Source organism: Leptonotus elevatus, chromosome 1, assembly GCF_054856555.1.
Source record: "Leptonotus elevatus isolate MCC_2025b chromosome 1, RoL_Lele_1.0, whole genome shotgun sequence".
Classification (NCBI taxonomy): Eukaryota; Metazoa; Chordata; class Actinopteri; order Syngnathiformes; family Syngnathidae; genus Leptonotus; species Leptonotus elevatus.
In genome coordinates this window covers 4,392,037-4,415,395 of record NC_141239.1, presented here as the reverse complement: position 1 = coordinate 4,415,395, position 23,359 = coordinate 4,392,037, and the positions used below count along the sequence as shown (strand labels likewise).

The 23,359-nt window shown below is 41.3% G+C and overlaps 1 protein-coding gene across 4 annotated transcripts in view; it reads left to right on the top strand.

Annotated features, from left to right (window-relative positions):
- The window catches only part of efr3a (EFR3 homolog A (S. cerevisiae)), a 73,731-nt gene that overhangs the window by 24,105 nt on the left and 26,267 nt on the right, over window positions 1–23,359 (top strand). For 3 of the 4 annotated variants that reach the window (XM_086079742.1, XM_086079749.1, XM_086079734.1), the window contains exons 4-10: window positions 2,110–2,260; window positions 5,868–5,989; window positions 7,155–7,304; window positions 12,810–12,956; window positions 18,634–18,712; window positions 19,301–19,436; window positions 22,727–22,798. In XM_086079742.1, the coding sequence (XP_085935868.1) occupies window positions 2,110–2,260; window positions 5,868–5,989; window positions 7,155–7,304; window positions 12,810–12,956; window positions 18,634–18,712; window positions 19,301–19,436; window positions 22,727–22,798 (857 nt within the window). The remainder of the gene's footprint in view (window positions 1–2,109; window positions 2,261–5,867; window positions 5,990–7,154; window positions 7,305–12,809; window positions 12,957–18,633; window positions 18,713–19,300; window positions 19,437–22,726; window positions 22,799–23,359) is intronic. The other variant, XM_086079760.1, reaches the window with a different exon arrangement.

Sequence of the window (23,359 nt, the reverse complement as noted above, 5' to 3'; positions counted from 1 at the left end):
ATGCTTTATAAAATTCAAGCCGAAAGAAGATGTTGTGGTGACGCAAGCACAAAAAAAAACGCTGCAAGCAAATATCTGTTTGAATTAAACACCAAACACGGGTGTGGGTGTCCGCTTTGCTGCTCGCTGGCGTTTTATGGGTACCGGCAGCTTCATTGTGCACACCGGAGAAGGGGAGGGTCGCTTGGTAAACAATGACGAAAAAGAGAGCGCTGCCGAGTACTGCACTACAGGTGAGCCACTCTTGCTCCTGCAGCGCCTTCCTGTTCTTCTTTGATGAGAGCCCCACGAGCGCTTCCACTTTTCCACTTGCATTCTGGTGGCTGTACTAAAAACTTTAGCTAATGTTAGCACTATTGCTATCAACAGTTTTAAACAAGTCAACACTTACCAGTCACTATCTCCGGGTGACTTCAGATCTGTACAGGACGCCGTGTGTGACTTTGCAGTCCGTTCCCAAAGCCAATACATTTATTTATTTTTAAACTTTGGTGAATATATGAATGTGCCGCACCGTGTCCCGCTCCAAATAGCCTACAAATGCGTCATCCGCACCGCACCGCATGCATCTGTGCCCGCTGGTGCGAAGTACTGTACATTTACTATAAAGTGCAATTGCACCGCCAGAAAATGCTCCGTTGCCCGCCCCTCGATTGGTGTTTAATGTACCATTTGCCAACATGTCTCTGATGTCTGGTGTGGACGTATTTCAATTGATATTGTGCTTTGTTAAAATGCCCGTGCTAAATAGGCCTAAATGTTTTATAATAATATTGTAATTTTAAATAATTATAATAAATGTAATGATAATAAAAAATTTTATTAATTAATAATTTTTTGGGGCCGTTTCAGTTTTCGGCCAAGCATTTCTCATTTTCGGTTTTCGGTTTCGGCCCAAAAAATTCATTTCGGTGCATCCCTAGTCCCAAGGACCAGCTCCTTTAAAGGTCTTGTAAGATTGTCGTATAATATTACACTGTAGTCTGTGAGGGGATTTGAGAGTGGGTTTGACCAGATAATATGGGCCGCCAATCTTAAAGTGGGTTCAACATATAGCACCAAAAATCTTGATGTATGCATGGGGAATGCCGACGACTCCGTCATGAGGTAATGTGAGTGGATGAGGGATGGTGGACCCAAATGCAGGGAAACAGAAATCAAGTGCAATGCATGCTAGTTTTATTAACCAGAGTGAGAAAGGTGAGCAGACAATCATGACTGGACGGGATGTGACTGGACTGGTCGCCAGGACTGGACGAGACTTGAGTGGACTGGTCACCATGACGGGACAGGACGCGAGTAGACTGGTCACCATGACTGGAGAGGACGTGAGGAGACTGGTCGCCATGACTTGAATGAGCGTGACAGGACCTGATTTGCCTTGACTTGACTTGCTGTGAAGTGACGATGATGACTTTGTTAGCTGTGACGAGGACGACTTGGCTGGTTGTGGCGAAGAGGACTTGGCTGTAGCGATGACTTGGTGGTGACAATGGCTACTTAGCTGTAGCGAAGACGACTTGGCTGTGGCAATGACTTGGCGCACGAACTTCCACACAGAACATAGGCAATGCACCCACACAGACTGGACAAACAACAGACTAAATACACCAACACTAATGAGACATACCTGGGGAAGGGAAGGCACACACACGTGGATGTGGTTAGACATAACAAGACAAGGGAAGAAACCAGGAACATAAGACAAAAAACACCAGCCACAGATAAAAACAACAAGAACACCCATAACAAACAAAAACCCAACCCCCACCGAACCGAAACATGACGACTGCCGAACCATTTCTTTGTACATTTTGATATGAGCCAAAGAAGTAGCAACCTTACTACTGTATACAGCAAGGAAGCAGGAAGCGATAACAACAAATATGGCCTAGTCGTTAGCACAGTCTTAGCATTCTGGAACGTCTCTTGCCTCTGCCATGTTAGCGGCCACGTTAGCCTTGTGTTAGCATCATATTGGCGCTGTTAGTGATAGTGGTACCTCTTTAAATGTTTTGTGTTAGCCGCTTTGCTCACTAGCCTCTGCACTGCTTTTTCTCCTCTTTTATTAAGGCTTTCAAGCTAAAAACAATGCGCTTGTGTACTCAGGAACGTGGTGATCGCCATGGAGGCTCTGGATCAGCTGCTGATGGCCTGCCACTCGCAGAGCATCAAACCCTTTGTGGAGAGCTTTTTGCACATGGTGGCCAAGCTACTGGAGTCCAGGGAGCCGGATCTACAGGTTCTGGGGACCAACTCGGTGAGACCACTATGTGTAGCTCCCTAGCTAGCTCCCTGGGTGCTTGTTTACCTGCTAGGGAGCTAGCTAGCTCGCACGAGGGGCTAAAGCTAAACTGTAGCAGGGTTTTTACTTTCTGGACCTGGATTTGCCATCTCTGCACACACGCACTTAAAAACAACACACACTTTGTTTTACAAACGAAAAGCGAATAGTTCCCTAGAAGTCATCAGATACCCTCAAATGCACTGTAGGAACTCGCACAAGCTGATAATATAACAATACTCAAAGACATATATCTTTCGACAGCCGCTATTTTGACATTTTTATTTGACATCGTGGTGCTTTTCGTTATCCGCAACCATGTCACAAAAAATGGTGCTTTGAAATCGAGGTACAATTAGTAGCTGTTCTTTGAATAGAAAGTCCTTTTCACTTCAGCCATGTTGTTTGTCAGCACTCAAATGCAAAATAGCTTTTGAGTTTCTTCTTTTGTGGCCTTTTCACAAGATAATGGAGGCGACCAGTCTGCCTGCAGGCGCACGTTAGCGCTTAAGCTGCTAATTGAAGGTAACGCTGCCACTGAAAATGGCTTTTATGACATCCTGGGGAGCATGCGCCTCATCATGATTGTTAATATGATGAGCCTGCAAGCGGTAAATGTCAGACGCGCCGCCACCTTTGCGCACTCTTCAAGGTCAATGCAAAAGAGGGAAAATAGATGGACAGACAAACTTCTTATCTGGAATTCCAGAAACAACCAACTGGTCTCCACTCAACCAATCAGTGGTCGCCAGTCGATCTCAGAATATATACACAAACAATAGATTGGTCTCTGCACATGAAGGACTGGTCGCCAGCCAATGTCAGAACAGAGACAAACAATGGACTGGTTGTCAGTAAACATAAGGACACATGGCGAAATCAGTGGTTTGGTTGCCAGTCAATGTCAGGGCGGGAAAAAAACGCGTAAGGGCTGGCAGAACTCCTCACAAATAGAGACAACAGAGAGTCAAACCCGGATCTTCTGACTGTGAGGCAGACATGGTAAACACGAGGCAAGCGTGCTGCCCAAATCTCTTCCATTTTTGATTTTTTTTTGCCTGCTCCACTGTAGGAGGTTCATCTCAGCAGGAGGCTGAGCTGCATTATTTACGAGTGGGATTTGTATTTATGACTTGAGGTGGTCTTTTCTTTGGCGAGCTGGTCTTTTTTTCTTTTTCTTTTTTTCTCGGTGGTATTTGGAGGCTGATGGAGGAGCGGGCAGGTTGTAGGCAGGGTGGCGCCTTGGGGTTCACTCTCGGGTTAATGACATTTCCCTCACAAAGCAGCCACGTCTGCTGTGCAGCGTGTGCGCGCACGTAGTTTGTGTGGGCCGTTTATGCGTCACGGCACAAGACAAAGAAAAATGGCGGCTTGAAAGCTGCTCATTAGGCACAAAGCCAGAGCAGTCACATTTTCTTTCTTTATCAATCGCTCTATCTATCTATCTGTCTATCTATCTATATATCTATATATCTATATATATATATCTATATATATATATCTATATCTTTATATATATATATATCTTTATATATATATATATCTTTATATATATATCTTTATATATATATCTATATATATATATATATATATATATATATATATATATATATATATATATATATATTATTAGGGAAAGTTTTTTGAAAACCGACAAAGCCGATCGGTTTAATAGTTTCGTACTTTCCGTTCGGTCCATTAATGAATTTTTTCATTTTTTATTTTGGTCCCCTCTCATGAGTGCAAACCCAGATTCCCAGCGACGCTACACCAATATGGCTCGCGTCCATGGTTAAGGCGCGCGTAATGGGATACGTGTCACATTCTTCTAGCGACGCAACAGGCAATTATATTGCAACAGGTCGGGTAAAGCTTCTCGGATTTCATGACTACTGCCGTTAGCTTCCTAAAGCATAGCTGCCGAGTCTTTATTGATCCCAAGCAAGCTTTCTGATACACAAAACGGACCTCAGAATTACAACTGACTGGAAATCGCTACGTTCATGACTGTGGTGTTTTGTTTCAAACGGGCACTTAGCTTAATTAACCTGAGGATATTTGATGCTAGCATATAGCAAGCAGCTAACCGACGCCCGCGCCGTCGTCCTCGATACGCATTACGACGGACTTTTCGAATTTCGAGGGGTATCGAGACTGCAAATCTTCTCAAAATAAAGGTGGAAGTCTGCAATTAAAGCACATCTTGTCCGTTTCGTTTGAAATCCAATGTGGTGGTGTTTAGAACGTGAATGAAGACGTGACTAAGGTTCCATAGCTACTTAGAGCATGAATTGAGCTCATTCACACATCATGTAGAGAGAATCATGACGAAATAAACATTATTCTATCCATATCAGATATGGATTATGACACATCTTTGACTTATGTCCATCAAATAATTTATTTAGTCATTTCATTTTATAATAGCACAATTGTAATTTGATCTGAGAATAATTCTAAGATTAGGAGCCAGTGTTTTAGAAGGCTTTTTTTTTTTATCAACATTTTTTTCCAGCCAAATTTGAAGAGCGCCGGTTATGTGTTAATTCTCTTGACAATTAATGTTATGAGGAAGTCTTCAATCTTTTTTGATCCACTGCACACGCTCATCCTCCTCTTTTTCTAAACAGTTAATTACTTGCATAATTTAAAATGACCCCAATATTTTGACATGAACAGATATTCGAAATGTGATACGCAAACATTTATTAAATGCTTTACTTTAATGCATGTAATTATGTTTATTGCTCAAAAACAACCTGTGCTACCTTCAACGTAGTATCTATCTATCGATCTATCTCTCGTTCTCTCTGTTTCTCCACCCCCCCCCCCCACTCTCTCTCTCTCTCACAACTGTTGGTCACTAGCAACACTAACAACAGCTAACAAGCACTAGAGAATACTAACAACCACTAACTAAAGTGAATGACCGCTAAGCACTGCTAACAGCATCTATCAACTAGTAAAGACCCCGAAGAACAGCTAAGAGCTACTAATTACCAATGACAATAGCTTAAGGCCGCTAAAAACTGCTAAAAGCCACTAGAGACTGCTAACAACTGCCGCCGCCAACTATCACAGTAAAATTGGAAGTGTAAATTTAACTCCCATAGTGTTTAACACTTTATCTGAGTTTTATATAATTATATACGGTTCTCACCAGTTAAATTTACACTTCCAAAAGTGTAAAAATGTAACACTTTGATAGAGTGAAATTACAACACCCGTAGTGTTATTTGACACAAAAAAAGTTAACTTTTTACACTTTAAAGTGTTATTACTTTCACATATCAGTGTTATTTTTCACATTGTCAGTGTTATTTTCTTTCATTTTTTGGTATTCATTTCTCACAGTTTTAGTGTTAACACTACAATACCCAAATCAACACCTATTAACTCAAAAATAATTAACACTAGATTTTTACCTCAATTTAACACTACATAATTTGCGGTGTTGCGGACCTCTAACCACTGCTAATTCCCATTATAGTGATAATATGGTAATAATGGTAATTTTGCTCTAGCGGTATTTCCTATCAATTTGTCACTGATGACTTTTTGTTTTGCTTTTTACTGCGGCCAGTTTGTGAAGTTCGCCAACATCGAGGAGGATACACCATCCTACCACCGCCGCTATGACTTCTTTGTGTCTCAGTTCAGCGCCATGTGCCACTCCACCCACGAGGACCCGGACACCAGGACCAGGTTGGTACCTTGGATCAGCTAGTGACCGCGTGATCCTTGCTCGTCACTTACTGCTTGATGGTGACTTCCGGGTTTAATATGATAGTTTTAGAATTTTCATTTGAGTTAGTTTTGATTTATTTTTGAGTTTTGTTTTTTAAATTTAGTTAGTTTTAATTAGTTTTAGTTATTTTAAAAATGTTTAGTTTTAGTTTTGTTTTAGTTAGTTTCAGTATTAGTTTTCGTTTTTTGTGTGTGTGTGTGTGTGTGTGTGTGTGTGTGTGTGTGTGTGTGCGTGCGTGCGTGCGTGCGTGCGTGTGTGTGTGTATTGTGCGCAGACGTGGCAAATCCAGGTCCAGAAAGTAAAAACCCTGCCATAGTTTGGCTTTAGCCATTGATGCTAGCTAGCGAGCTAGCTTGCTAGCAAGCGCCTGAAAGTAAAAACACTGCCTCAAGCTAGCTAGCTAGTTCTCGTGCCGGTATTTACAGAAGTCGTCACGGTAGTTACAACAGTGTGACAATCAGAGGTGGCAGGTCCAGAAAGTTAAAATCCCGCCACAGTTTGACTTTAGCCATTGATGCTAGCAGGTAAACAAAAGCACCATGGGAGCTAGCCAGGGAGCTAGCTAGCAAGCACCTGAAAGTAAAAACACTGCCATAGTTTGGCTTTAGCCATTGATGCTAGCTAGCTAGCTCCCTAGCAGGTAAACAAGCACCATGGGAGCTACCTAGCTAGCTAGCAAGCACCTGCAATTAAAAAACCCTGCCACAGTTTGGCTTTAGCCATTGATGCTAGCTAGCTAGCTAGCTTCCTAGCAGGTAAACGAGCACCATGGGAGCTCTAGCCAGGGAGCTAGCTCGCTAGCTAGCACCTGAAAGTAAAAACACTGCCATAGTTTGGCTATAGCCCCTGAAGCTAGCTAGCTAGTCCCCGTGCCGGTAGTCACGGTATTTACGACGCGACAATCAGCGGTGGCAAATCCAGGTCCAGAAAGTTAAAAACCTAACCACAGTTTGCTTTAGCCATTGACGCCAGCTAGCTATTATTTATTTTGCAAAAGATTTATCATCTGTCTATACATGACCGATGCCGCAATAGATGTATAGCTTTAGGTTTGAAAATATCAATGTGATGATAATGTCTGTAACATCAAAGATAATGTTGCTTTTCGTACGCTGGTGTCAGGATCCGTGTGGCGGGCATCAAGGGTCTGCAGGGGGTGGTCCGAAAGACGGTCAACGACGAACTGCAGGCCATCATCTGGGAGCCGCAGCACATGGACAAACTCATCCCGTCCATGCTCTTTAACATGCAGGACGCAGACGACATGGACAGGTAACACAACGTAGCTCGTAGAGACAGTACACTGGTGCCTTCGAGATGCAAGTGACACAACTTGCATGTTTTCAAGGTGCGAGCCATGGCGGTACGAGCATGTACACTGGCTATGTAACAGTATTTGCTTTTCTAGATTCTTTATCCTCTGCATAGAACAACTAATATTAGAGCCTTACAAATGAAATTTGAGGCATCATGAACCCCAGTTGAGGTCTAGGCAGGACACACCCTGCTGTAATATGAATGGCTGATTAATCTAGGTGCATCTGGCTGTCTTCTACTGCCCAATGTCAGGGTGGGCGTGAGTGGTTTAGGGATGGTGGACCCAAATGTGGGGAAGCAAGGCCGTGAGGCAGGAATCAAGTGCTATATGAGGACATTTTATCAAACATAGGGAGAAAAGTGAGCAGACAATAATGACTGGGTGGAATGTGAGTGGACTGGTCGCCATGACTGGGTGGGACGTGAGTGGACTGGTCGCCATGATTGGAACGAGCGTGATGTGACAGCACCTGATTTGCCTTGACCTGACTTGGCTGGGGCTATGGCTTCTTGGCTGTAATGAGGAAGACTTGGTTATCTGTGATGAGGATGTCTTGGTTAGCTGTGACGCTGACGGCTTGGTTAGCTGTGACGCTGACGGCTTGGTTAGCTGTGACGCTGACGGCTTGGTTAGCTGTGACGCTGACGGCTTGGTTAGCTGTGACGCTGACGGCTTGGTTAGCTGTGACGATGACGGCTTGTTTAGCTGTGACGATGACGGCTTGGTTAGCTGTGACGATGATGGCTTGGTTAACTGACGATGACGACTTGTTTAGCTGTGACGTGACGACTTGTCTAGCTGTGACGATGATGACTTGGCTGTGACGAGGATGTCTTGGTTAGCTGTGACGCTGACGGCTTGGTTAGCTGTGACGAAGGACGTCTTGGTTAGCTGTGACGAAGGACGTCTTGGTTAGCTGTGACGAAGGACGTCTTGGTTAGCTGTGACGAAGGACGTCTTGGCTGTGGCGATGACTTTGTGGTGCCGAAGACGACATGGCTGTGACGGTTATTTGACGCACAAACTTCCACACGTAAAATAGGCAATAGACTTTTTGGAATTTAACAAAACAGCCGGGAGCAAATGGGTTGCTTCCGTGAAAATGGCTGACAGTCATTGAGTTAGTGAAGGGCTATAATGATCAGAATGCTTTTGGAGCATGAAACATAGCGCGGGTCAAAGTTAAAGAGCAAATAGCAGTATTTGATGATGGAACTTGTTCAAAATGGTTGACTTGAAATATTTGCAACAAAATCAGTTATTGGGAATGCGTTTTCAAAATGAAGCATAGCCTGGGTCAATTTGACCCGGGAACATTATTGCCGTTGCTGACAAGACAACCATACAGGTGGATTCATGGAATTTCCAGTCATTTCATTTGGGAAAGATAGGATATGGGTCTTTTCAGTTTATTTCTAGTTTTTGCCATGGAGGTAGTTTCCATGTCAACAGAAATCTATTTTTAGACCTGGTCAGACATTTTCCTTCCTTTCCTCCTCTGGCAGCTTTTCCCCGGGTAAGGATGATGATTTCTCTCTGCTCCGACTGGAGCGTCCTCACATGATGCCAGGCAGCTTCCAATTATCTGGCTTGGGTTGGGCCGCAGCACCGCCGCTGTCTGCCATCTTGGCGTCCTTTATATACATTTATATATATTAGAGTTTTGGAATTGTCATTTGAGTTATTATTTCTTTTTGAGTTTTGTTTTTTAATTTAGTTTTAATTAGTTCTCAGGGTGGTTTGGTTAGTTTTAATTAGTTTGAGTTATTTTTAGTGCTGTCAAAGTTAAAGCGTTAACTGATTAATTAATCACACAAAAATTATCGCATAAATCATGTTTAACGAAGATTAATCGCGCTATTAATTTTTACCATACATTATCCTTTAGCGTGACAGTGGATGATAATTACATGCATTAAAGGAAAGCGTTTTTAAATGTTTGCGTATCACATTTAGTATATTTGTTCATGTCAAAATTAGGGATGCACCGAAATGAAAATGTTTGGCTGAAACCGAAAACCGAAAATGAAAAATGCTTGGACGAAACGCCGAAAAAAAATTCTGCCAATTTTTACTATCATTGCATTTCTTCTTTTGCTTTGGGCTTTTCCCGTCAGGGGTCGCCACAGCCAATCAGTTGCCTCCATCGAACCCTGTCCTCTACATCCTCTGCTCTCACACCAACTTCCTTCATGTCCTCTTTAACTACATCCATAAACCTCCTCTTTGGCCTTCCTCTCGACCTTCTGCCTGGCATTTGGAAACTCGGCATCCTTCTGCCAATATACGGACTATCTCTCCTCTGGACATCTCAGTCTATCATTGCATTTATTATAATTAATTAAAATTGTAATATTATTATAAAAAATTATTTAGCGCCGGCATTTTAACCAAGCACAATATAAATTTAAACGTGCCCACACGGCAGACATGTTGGCTAAAGGTACATTAAACACCAAATGAGGGTTGAGCATTTTCTGGCGGTGCGATTGCACCACAGGCGGACACGGATGCGTGCGGCGGGACAAGGTGCGGCGCACTTAAAATCGGCACATTCACATATTCACCAACGTTTAAAAATAAATCGCACCAGCTAATTGGCTTCGGGAACGGACTGCAAAGTCACACTTGGCGTCCTGTACAGGTCTGTCGCCACCCGCAGATAGCGGAAAGTGTTTTCGTGTTTAAAACCGTTGAAAGCAATAGTGCTAGCATTAGCTCAAGTATTTAGCACGGCCACCGGGATGCCGGTGTAAAAGTGGAAGTGTTTAAGGAGCTCTTATTAAAAAAAAAAGGGATGGGGGGGCGCTGCAGGTGAAAGAGTGGCTCACCTGTACTGCACTACACGGCAGTTCTGTCTTTTTTTTCGACCCACTTAAATGTTGTACACCAAGCGACGCCCCTCTCCTCCGGGGTGCTAGGCGGACACTCACCCCCGCGTTTGCTGTTTAATTCAAACAGACGCTTGCTTGCAGCGTTTTTTTGTGTGCTTGCACCACCACAACATTCTATTTCGGCCATATTCTTTCGGCTTTAATTTTATTTCAGCCGAATGCCGAAAATGGCAAAGATAGCCAAAATTTTCAGTGCATCACTAGTCAAAATATTGGGGTCATTTTTTTCCTCATTTTAAATTATGCTTTTCCATTTTAAATTATGCAAGTAATTAACTGATTAGAAAAAGAGGAGGATGACGTGCGCAGTAGATAAAAAATGTTGAAAACTTCCTCATAACATTAAATGTCAAAAGAATTAACACATAATTCTGCCCTGCAAATTTAGCGGGGATTTTTTTTTGTAAAAAAAGCATTTTTTATTAAGCGATTAATCAAAATTCTAAGATGTGATTAATCTGATTTAAAAAAAAATATCGTTTAACAGCTCTAGTTATTTTAAAAATGCTTAATTTTAGTTTTGTTTAGTTAGTTTCAGTATTAGTTTTCTTAAAAAACTTTTTTTTTATGTGTATTACTTGTGTGCAGAGGTGGCAAATCCAGTTCAAGAGAGTAAAAACCCTGCCACAGTTTGGCTTTAGCCATTGCTGCTAGCTAGCTAGCTCCCTAGCAGGTAAACGGGAACTAGCTAGGGAGCTAGCTAGCTAGCTAGTCAGCACCTGAAGGTAAAAACATACCATAGTTTGTCTTAAGCCCCTGAAGCTAGCTAGCTAGTCCTCGTACCGGTATTTACGGAAGTAGTCACGGTAGTTACAACGGCGCGACAATCAGAGGTGGCAAATTTCGGTCCAGAAAGTAAAAACCCTGCCACAGTTTTCGAATTTTAGTTTTCGTTTTCCCATTAGTTTTCTGTAAATAACCTTGGCAAGGTGTCAATTCAAATTTCCTCAATCGATTCGATTTCGATTCACAAGAGTTCAGTTTGATGCGATTTAGATTTTTCCGGATTTGATTAACTTGGTTTAATCCGATATTGATTAATTATGGAACATCAAATCTTCTTAAATAACAAGGACATGATAAAAAAAAAACTCCACAAACATTAAATATAAATAAAAAAGATTCTGAATTGTCATAAAGTGCAATAAGTCAGTTCTTTCATAAATATATAAGAAAATACTTTTAAATACACGTAAACAATAAATTTGAAGAAAACAGTAAGATGCAAAAAATGTTTGGCCTTTAAAATTCTATTTTGTTGTTTAATTCAAGAGAAAAAAGATATGAGTTATAATCTATTCATGGTATTATGAATCAATATCATGCTCTAAAAGAAAAATTGATTCGATATCAATTATTGGATTTTTAAAACCCAGCCCTACTATTGACCTCACACGTGCTTTTGGCTGGGCAGGGTTGTGGAATATTTTTCAATGCCCAATGCTCGTCAATATTGACGGACGGCCATTTTGTTGACAATTAATCGATTAGTCGAAAAAATGATAAACTAAGCATTGACAGTAAGGGGTTTTCGTCCATCAAGGTAATCGACAATCCGTCAATACATTTTGGTGACGATTGACGGAACATTGACGGATGCCCACTTTGAATAGAGCTGCATATCGATTCTAATTTCTTCAATCGATTCACAATAGGGCTGGGTATCGATTCAGATTGACAAAATTGGTTTGATTCGACTCACAATTCATTTTCGATTCAGTTAAGGATTTCGTGCAGTACAAATTTGACTTTTCTTTGGAGGAAGACATTCTCAGAAGTATCAATGCTGCAACTAGAAACTTCTTGCTGTCATTTGATGCATTAATATGAATATTTACATTTACATTTGAATCCCACAGCTACATGAATCATGTATGTTTTATTGAACATGACTTGATCAAAACAATAAATAATAATTTAAATCAATTGCAACCACAGCGCTATGTAAATAAAGTGGCAAAAACACTGGGCTCCTTTTGGGCTACTCTGAATAACAGAAGGGCACATTTGCATTTGGTAGCCATATTTAAAAATATCGATTCATGGTTTTCTGAATCGATATTGGGCTATGAAAAGGAATATCGATTCGATATCGATTTTTAGCCCTAATTCACAAGAGTTTCAGTTTGATTTGATTTAGATTTTTTTTCGATTTGATTCACTTTAGTTCAATCTGATATTGATTAATTATGGAACATCAATTCTTAAATGTCAAGGCCTTGATAAATACTCATCAGATACGACATTTTAATAATAAAAGTAACATTTCTGGAGGCAGTAACTGGTCAAATGATTTTGTTTATTAATGAAAGTAACACGTGTTATAATCACTTAAGTGTTACACAAACATCAGCAAGGATGAGATGAAAATATTTTCATTACGGACCAACGGACCAAACCAGCAACTGAATCACGATCAGTTTTTTTCAAGAAGGAATAATGTCTTCTTTGTTCTATTATCCGATTTGTTGCATCATCGAAAAATAATCGCCAGATCAATCGATTCTTAAAGTAATGGTTAATTGCAGTTATACTGAATGTGTCTGTTTTTATTGTGTGTGTCAGGGTGGGGGCGGGGCATCCGAGCACGCCATGCGTGTCGGATCAAGACGGCGATGAGAATCCGTCCACGCTGGCCGAAAGCTGCTTCCGAGAACTGCTGGGACGTGCCGCCTACGGAAACATGAACAACGCCGTCAGACCTGTGCTCGTGTGAGTAGCAACAAACAACATTTTCACTTTCATGGCTCAGACCAGCTCGCTTTGGTTCACCTTTTAATCAAATTGTAGAAGTTGAACCTTTTTAGTGTATCAATGGAAAATAGATCACCATTCCCTTCAACATGGATATTTATACTGTAACTGATCAAAAATGGATGTGTGTGTGTGTGTATGTATATATATATATATATATATATATATATACACGCAGTTTTACGTTATTTACGGTTACTTTTGTAGACCAAAAAAAATCACATCAGCATTGATAACAATAAATAACTGAAAATACATTTTAAAAAGTTGCTGCCTTTTTATTTATTTATTATTTGTTATTTTTTATTTTAATTTTTTTAATTTATTTAGAGAGATTTTTTTTAACTCTCCAATGTCAGTTAAGGGCTGAGAGATGCAATTATAACGAGCTATATTGTATTTAAAATATGCAACTTTTAAAATTGCCTCCTAACGATGCATACCTTTCAAAAAGTGTGGACAACGCCACCTTGTGGTGTAGCCTGTTAGTATTACCTTATTTTTAGATGTATCAGATTGGCACAATAACAATTGTATTTGTGAACCTCTTTTACAGATGCAGATAAAACTATCATTCTAGTTTTGACGAAACTTTGATGTAAGACAAATATTTTCTAAATGTTTGAATTGAAGTTTGGTCCACAAATAACAAAAACAATACTGTAATTAAGCATGGTACTGTCGAACATCTATTAACACAGTATAAAACCACATCTTGTACTTTCAACTCTTTAATGGATTGATGTCGATTATTTGTTGAATTAAAGTAAAATGTATTTTAAAAAAATATATGTTTATTGGAAATTTAATTTTAAAAAAATCTGTGCAATGTATATTTGGTCATGCAAAACTTACTAAAAGTAGAACATTTGAAATATACTGTGTTGAATTAGCTTTACCTTTACGTTTGCACAGGAAGTCACTTTGCTTTGATGCCGCGAGGCCGCCATATTACCACTCCCAAGAAACGCTTCTCGGCATACGATCCTATACGTTTACAGTATCAAAATTGGAGAACCTTTGAGACGGTACTTAATAGAAACAGCATTATTTATATACTAAGAGCCTATGAGCTGCATATGTCTAATCTGTACGTTTACGTATAGTTTATACAGTAGTCTGCTTACGAGATGGGAGTGATAAGATGGCCGCTGTCCAGCTTCCGCTGGCGAACGACAATGGAAAGAAAGCATTTTGGTTGGCTAATGACAATATAATGAAATGGATCTAATTGACTGACGTAGACAGTCTAGCGACTGCCAGCTGCCGCTATTTTAGCAAGTATGTACCCTCTTTTTCTTTCATCTTAAAAGAAAATCATCTTTTTCTTTCATCTTTCCATACTTGCAGGGGAAATGTTCGTCCACAGCCTTTAAACTGGCGATTTGTGCAGTTTACCGCTACACATGTAGGCATTTTGCAGCCAAATGCGTATGCCGACATACGTTTCTTGGGAGTCCCAAGATGGCGGCCCCGCGGCTTGAAAAGTCGAGCTGTGTGCCGAGAGGCCGAGAGGCCCGATCGTCGCGCCCTGCGCCGCCTCGTTTCGGCCTCTCTTTTCCCCACGTCCACTCAACTTGACCCAGCCTCGCAACTCTGCCCGCGCGGCGTTCAAAGCTGCGTTTTGCGCCGCACGTGAGTTTAAATTGACGGACTGTTGTGAGTGGAAATAACCGCTGTTGTTGAACGGCTGCGGTTATTTAATCCTGACGTTTTAAAAACACGTTTCATCATAAAACCGGTTAATTGCTGCACCCCTACCACAAACAAACCCTGAGAAGCATCTTAGTAGTGGCGAATGCCGGTCAGAGTCCGTCAGCAATAAGTGTCCGTGCGGAAACACCAAATATTGGTTCCAGCAACTTCCAGGTGCCGCAAATATGTTTTAAAAAAATGATTAAAATAGCTTTGAAGCATGCATTTTTGCGTCAACCAATTTTTGTGGACGACCCAACCGACTTACTCAACTTTTTTTCCCAGCCTTACTTGTAAGCAACGGTACATAAACATTATTAACTCATTCACTGCCATTGACGGCTGTAGATGTCAAAAATTCATTTGAACTATTTCTATTAGTTTCACATTTTTCCCACTTTTAATAAAAGGGTATGAAAACCTATGATTTTTTAAATTGTACATTTAGAAAAGATACAAAATTTGTGATTAATCGTTAACTAGTGAAGTCATGCGATTAATTACAAAAAAATTAATCTCCTGACACCCCGAATTTTTAATAATCTTTTCTTTTCTTTTAAAAAAAAAAAGAAGAAGAAAATAAATTAAAAAGTAGAGGCGTCAGGAGATAAAATATTTAATTGTAATTGATCGCATGACTTCACTATTTAACTCACAATTAAACATGCACATTACTGACATGTAAAATGCAATTGCATTAACTCCACACACAAATGACACACACGTAAGTGAGGATTTTATTTCCTGTGACGTAAGAAGAACAAATGAGTGATTAGTTGCGTGTTAATTGTTCCTTTTCGATCCATCAAGCGAGCGCCTGGCCTGGTTATTATTAATGATGACAGGTTAATCACATGCGGATCTCAAGGTCAACTCTCTGCGCACCCTCGCACGGCGAGGTGGTTTGCTTTCGGAGGGTCGGAGGGGGTGTTGCGCCCTCCAGTGGTCAACCTAACAAAGCGTCGCTGACGTGGGCGTCCGTCGGGATCTTTTCATGACTTTCTTTCTCTCTTGCGGTGTCACTGGCCAGGCTTCATCTCCTCCCGCAGGGGGAGGATTGTTTCTATAAATAGAAGCACTGGGGGTTCATCATGGGGGGGGGGGGGGAGGATTTTGGGGGCGGCTTTCACATTGACGTCACGTTGGACTGCAGCTAGAATGAGGAGTTTGCTGAAAATGGATGCTGAGCTTTTTTTGTATGCGGTAAAGTAATACTGTGCTTGACGCCAGCAAGGAGGCGAGGAGGAGGCAACGTGCCCATGTGGAATCATTTTTTTGTTAAAGTTTTTGTCTCGTTCTTGTCAAGGCTGACAAGAAAGACGTGTGTTTTTTCATGCATGACTTTTGGGGGGGGGGGGGGGGTTATACTCATGATAGGCATGTCAACTGAATTTCATGCTCTGAAGTCAAACGGCCCAAGGGGGCTGAATTATCAAAATCTCTCGGTCGAATTCAAGGACTTCAAGAAATGAGCCTAAAATGGCCGATTCAGAATAAAATGGCAGATTTCTTGTGTCTTTTTTGCATCTTGAAACTTTTTTATGGGTCTATTCATGATATATGTAAGTCAAACTAGTAGTGCTGGGTATCGATTCTAATTTCTTCAATCGATTTGAGTTCGATTTTTCCCTGATTTAATTCAATCAATATTGATTATCGATATTCCTTTATTATCTGATTTATCTGTATGACATCAAATTGGTTGATAATTGACGCTAATTATCGCCGTGTTTCTTTTTTATTCGGCTTATCTGTTTGATGTCAAATTGGTCAATAATTGGCAATAATTATCGGCGGATTTCTTTATTATCTGGTTTATCTGTATGACGCCAAATTGGTCGATAATTGCCGATAACTATCGGCCACCGATATTATCGTGCATCCCTAGTTTTTTTTCGTTTTTTTTTTGAAGAGCTCAGTATTGTTCATTCGGTAATGTCATCATCATTGCTCTTTTTTTTTTTTTGTATGTGTGTGTGTGTGCGTGCGTGCGTGCGTGCGTGTGTGTGTGTGTGTGTGTGTGTGTGTGTGTGTGTGTGTGTGTGTGTGTGTGTGTGTGTGTGTGCGTGCGTGCGTGCGAGTGTGTGTGTATTCGTTAGTTCACCAAAAACCTATTAAAAAAAATCCCATACCATTCACCTAAACCGAACACCGCCGTCAGTGCATCCCTAGTTTTTTTTTTTTTTTTTTTTTGAAGAGCTCAGTATTGTTCATTCGGTAATGTCATCATCATTGCTCTTTTTTTTTTCTTTTTTTTTTGTATATGTGTGTGTGTGTGTGTGTGTGTGTGTGTGTGTGTGTGTGTGTATATGTGTGTGTGCGTGCGTGCGAGTGTGTGTGTATTCGTTAGTTCACCAAAAACCTATTAAAAAAAATCCCATACCATTCACCTAAACCGAACACCGCCGTCATTGCATCCCTAGTTTCAATTGAAGATGTCAGCTGAAGAGCAGCAATATTGGAGTTGCTACGACGACCTCTGACCCCTTCTCCAGCACAAATAAAAAAAGTCTAGGCTGAGGTCAGCATGGAGGTCGGCGTGGTGTCTGTTCGGTAGAGGCATTTGATTGAATAAAGTGTGTATGGACTGAGAGTGAGGTCAGAGTAGAAGAAGACAACTGGCACCTTGGGGACACCATTTTGGCATGTTGCTTCGTTTGTTTTCATTCTCTCAGTGTACACCAGCGAGCTTCAGATACACTGCCGCTTGAGTGACGTGGGTCGGGAGGAAGAAATTAGCGCACTAACGGCCCTTCATGTGGGCAAGGAGAGCCACTGTGTCTGATGCAGACATTGAACAAACACGCAAATAGGTAATGGAAACACTTGTAAGTTTGACAGTAGGAAATAGCAATAGTCAGTGCAAAAAAAAAAAGATGCAGGCTTTGAAAATATTGCACATTGTAAACTTACAAGTGAGCAGGATTGCAAAGGAAAAACTATTTCAAAATCTGGTTGACTGATTGTGATGTCATTTGTTCAGGTTTGTGATGGCAGGAGCTGTTTTTCATGATGTATACACAAGTAGTGCTTAGCTGCCACCTTGTGGCACCTCGAGGCAATTACAGTTGGCAGCAGGGCTCGGTCCAGTTCCGCCACCAATTGCAAGTGAATTGAAAGCTCAATTAGTGTTAGAATAAATGTACATAAGTTATCCCATATTTACTCTTATAATATTGCAAAGCATTTATTCTGCAGTGTGACCTATGTTTGAACCATGTGGTCGTCTGCGAAGAGAGCAGAGAAGCTGCAGTTGCAAAACAGGAAGTGAAACCTGACAAGATAGCGGCTAGAACATTTTGCAGTTGAACTGTGAACTTTGACTGAAAGTTTCCGTGCTGAAGAAAAACGTTTTTGACTCCTATCTGGGATGATTGCCACGTTGCTGCTATGTGCATCCCCAACCCCTTTAGAGCAGCATTATGCTATGTAATCAGGGACTGCCCAATAAATAGAGAAGGTTTGGTGGAGTGTGCTTCAGAACGGGTAGGAGATCACACATCTTTGTTTGTTCTCCTCACGAGCAAAACGAATCAAGTCTCTTGTCTTCCTTCCTTGTCTATTGTTTATTAAATGTTCTAGGTTGACTAAACCTGACAATTAAGATTTACTAGCTGAGCGTTACAATCATGGCATCCATATGATTGACAGGTAATCACCTCCCCCCAGCCCCCCCCCCCCCCCCACCCCCCACCCCCTACACCAGCAGACATCAGGGAATGAAACTCATCAGGCCAGCTGCTGTCTTCCTCATCGGGAGACGAGTGGCAGATGTGGCTCGCAGACGCGCCAGCCTCTTGGGTGGGGGGACGGGGTGGGGGTGGGGGTGGGGGTGTAGGTCGGTGGGCCAATCTGTCTGCCGTCGTCTGTCACGTGTGACCTTGCATCGACTTCCTGTGAGCACGCGTGACTTGACGAAGTGATGTTTTTGCTTCCGCAGTCACCTGGACAATCATCACCTGTGGGAACCCAACGAGTTTGCCGTTTCCTGCTTCAGGATCATCATGTACTCCATCCAGGTCAGCGTCCACGTTGATCTCACCTGCATGATATGGACTGGAAGAAAAATCTCACAATTTGTCACAACAATACAATTTCACATTTGAAGTCTGCCTAATCTGATAAAACTATCTATTTTATTTACCTGCCTCATCCACTTTCCTAATCTACCTAATCTAATTTACCAAGATATCTACATGCCTACTTGGGGTGGAAAAGTTCACAAATTCCACGGTTCGCTTTTCAGTATGCAGTTTTAGAAAAAAAATATTGTCTTGGAGTATAAAGTGAAGGTGTATATTATTCACAGCTTATTATTATTGTTATTATTATTATTGTATTATCATTTAAAATATTATTCTATTTATGCCAATGGCATAATAAATGCCTGCCACTTAAGTATGGGTACCAAATACGGTACTTTTTGTTGGTATGGACCGATTTGGGTCGGTTCTTCCGGTACTTACTACCCATTCACGTAAATTCAAACGGTGCCATGTTTCGTTTCCGAAGCATGTCTTTTAAAGTTGTGACTGTGCAGGAGTGGAATAGGGAAGTTTTTACAAGCAAAATGAAATGGCGGCATTGTTCTCCTGATGGCGTCGCAGGCGCAGCACTCTCACCACGTCATCCAGCAGGTCCTGGGCCACCTGGACACCCACAACAAGAGCACTCCCAGGGTACGCGCCGGCATCGTACAAGTGCTGCTGGAGACGGTGGCCATCGCCGCCAAAGGCTCCGTGGGTAAGTCCCAACGCGCCGTTCGTCTTTGCGGGAAAAATCACCACTTCACAATCGTTTCAAAATAAAATTTTATGAAATTATTTTTTAATTCATTCACACGCAGACATTTTCACTGAAGCAACCCCCTTCGCTCCGGCTGTTTTACTGCTTTTGGGCTGATTTTGCAAGGCCCACAGAATATTGTGTTTTAATGCTATAAAAACATGGAAGCTTAGGATCTCTTCTTTCATCAGGAAAAAAAACTATATTTCTATTTGTTGTTGCAGCAATACATTATAATATAGCGAAGTTTCATCATTATTCACAAATCAGTTTAAAACAGTGGGGGAAAGAGCTTTTGGCAACATGGCCCTTGTTGATCTCTTATACTCACTTGCTGGCCGTTTTTGTAATAACTACCATTGCTTCAAGCATTCTTTTCAGTTCAGAGGCTGCATCAAAGCCTTCTGTATGCTCTAGCATAAAAAAAACATTAAAAAAAAACGTATAAATACAACTTTGGGAGCATGGTTATATTTAAAATGGAACGTATTTATACGTTTTTGGGAGCAAATAAGTTAAAAAATAAAATAATAAAAATATGTAAAACATTCTTAAAAAAATTAAACAAGTTAAATTCTATACAGTACATAAATTAAATAAAAAATACATTAAATTACATCATCCATCCATTATCTGAACCACTTTTCCTCACAGTAAATCTAAAGTAATTTTTACACAGTACAATGCAATGAAAACAAAATAAACATGCTTACTGGACAATAGCGGTGGAGACATTTTTGAGTCGAGTTCATGTGAGGCTGCTGAAGTGGAAGTCATTGCTGGGTCTAACGTTCTCAGGAAAGTATGTTTTCCGACTGTGCGTGAAATGCACATGAATGTGATTGGTGAGTCAAGATGGCGACCGCCGAGTCAGATTCAAGTGATTTCCAAGCTAGCTAGTGGGCTAGCTAACTCCCTAGCAGGTAAACAAGCACCAAGGGAGCTAGCAAGGGGGCTAGCTAACTCCCTAGCACGTAAACGAGCACCATGGGAGCTTGCTAGGGAGCGAGCTAACTAGCACCTGAGACTAAAGCCAAACTGTGGCAGGGTTTTTACCTTCTGGACCTGAATTTGACACCTCTGATTGTGGTCAGCCATGCCTAGCAAATATCTAGTTAGTGGCTCCTGTACCGTGCATCGCTGGACAGAGAGGTAGTTGAAATGCGCAAATGGCGCGGTGCTGCTCGGCTGCTTGGCCGGGTTGTGGCAGAGAGGGGAACTACAGTACAGTACTGTACCGTAATGTATGAGTATCATTGAGTCATTTTCAGCAGTAAAAAGTTCATATTTTGTCCAGATTTAATTTGATATAACTTTTTTTTTCATGTACAATTAATTCATGTAATAACAAATTTTTCCACTTGCTGTCAACTGAAGATGACATCACTTGTGCTGAGAAAGTAGGTAACGACCAATCATGGCTCACCTGTTGTCAGGGTTTAGTTATCAAACTGAGCCATGATTGGTCGTTACTAGGCATGAACCGGATATCCGTACAACACGAGTATCCGGTACAGATAATTCATTTTCTCCAGATACGAACATAACCCGGATATAATTCCTTATTATCTGTATTCGTACTCCAGCGCTCTTCTCTCACTTATTTTTCTCTCTCTCTCTTTTCGCCGTGAGTCGCTCACAGCCCCCGCTCAGCCCACCCCATCCTACACCACAGAGCACAATCGGGGTGCTTCTCATTCAGCCTTTGAGCTTCGCAACGCAAGGTTTTAAGTCTCTCCTTAATTTTCTTCAGTCCACTCGTATTTTGGTTCATATGTTTGTTAAAGTTACTTAGTGAATTTGTTTTGTTATGTAACGTATTAATACGTAGCCCAAAAAAATGTATCACCCAATAGCGCCACCTAGGCATGCAGTATCCTCCATTCATTTAGATGGAAAACTGGAACTATGTTAGTCAGTAGATATACATGTATACACCTTAGAATAATAGCCATGGATATATTTGCAAAGTACAATCAGAGGTGGGATTCGAACCCGCGACCTCCTGGGTACTGGACAAGGCAATTTACCAAATGCGCCACTGAGCAGTATGTATGGAAGTGGGCGTGGAAAGTGGGACCAATCGTGGCTCAGTTTGATGACCAAACCCAGACAACAGGTGAGCCATGATTGGTCGTTACCTACTTCCTCAGCACAGGTGATGTCATCTTCAGTTGACAGCAAGTGGAAAAACTATTCCTTTAATGTGATGGGATCGAGTAATAAGGAACTGAAAATACAGTGAAGCTCAACAAACTCGCATTTGGCACCTGTGGATTCACCAGTTCGCAAGGTGGGGGTGAATTTTTTCGTAATTTTTTAATTAAAATATTTTTATTTCTTTCCTTGGGAGGAGCGGTAGCTTGTTTGAGCTTTTTATTAATAATTTTATATTTTATACATTTAAAAAAAAAAGGGCATATTGCACTAAACTGCCCTCAATTATATATATATATATATATATATATATATATATATATTTTATTATTATTTATTTATTTATTTTTTAAGTAGGGGGAGTCCTGTGCTTTGGGAGTACAGGGTACCGAGTCCCCTGATACGGGCGGTTCGGTCCCTGTACGACCGGTGTGAGAGTTTGGTCCGCATTGCCGGCAGTAAATCGAATTTGTTTCCAGTGAGGGTTGGACTCCACCAAGGTTGCCCTTTGTCAAGCGGCCGAAATGAGTTTCCTCCGCAGGGTATCCGGGCTCTCCCTTAGAGATAGGGTGAGAAGCTCGATCATCCGGGAGGAACTGCCGTGTTGAGCCGCTACTCCACCGCATTGAGAGGAACTAGTTGAGGTGGCTCGGGCATCTGGTTGGGATGCCTCCTGGACGCCTCCCTGGAGAGGTGTTCCGGGCATGTCCCACCGGCGGGAGTCCCCGGGGACGACCCAGGACACGCTGGAGAGACTATGTCTCTCGGCTGGCCTGGGAACGCCTTGAAGTGGCTGGGGAGAGGGAAGTCTGGGCTTCCCTGCTAAAGCTGCTGCCCCCGCGACCCAACCCCGGATAAGTAGTAGATGATGGATGGATGGAAAATTAAAAAAATATTATATTATTATATTAAATGATTATGTTTACAATTATTGTATTAATCAGAATAATCAAATTAATTAATTAATCTATGTTACTGGTGTGTTACTGGGTTAGTGCGTCCCAACACATACCTGCTTTCGTGTGTTTTATCTTGTGTGCTTCGCCGTTGCCCACCGTGTTGAGAAAATAAACAAAATGTCTGCTGACCAGGAAGCATCCAAGAGTGCAAAGCGGGCGAGGCGCCGGACAGCAAACACGCCACACCTCCCAACCTGTGGCTCGGTACGCAGGATCAAGTGTAGATCAAGGCCTAGTCCAGCAGGGCTGGGCAAAGTGCAAATTTCATTCAGAATTTTTTTATATTTTATTTTTTATTTTTTTATGGCTTCATTCGGATATTCACTGGGTTTTGTTTTCTTGCATTTGGAGTTATTTTGTACGGTGGCCCTGAAGTGCAAAACGCAAAAACAAAAAACTCACACGACTGCAAATCATAAAACAAACCAAATAAAATCAAAAAACACAAAAACTAAACACCACAGCAAATCAAAAATCACATAAATGAAAAGGTAATAAAAAACACAAACACAAAAGGTAATTGCAAACACACAAAACACAAAATATGAAACAAAACAACAAAAAGTAATCGCAATTACTAATAAAAAAACACAACAACATATGAAAACGAAAAACAAAAAAATTATTGCAAACACAAATAAAAAAACACAAACACAAAAACCGGAACAAAACAACAAAAAGGTTCCCGCAAACACAAAAGGAACAAGCGCAATATTTTCCGAACGGAAGTAGTTGGTAGGTAGGGGGGGAGGGGGGGGGGGTCAG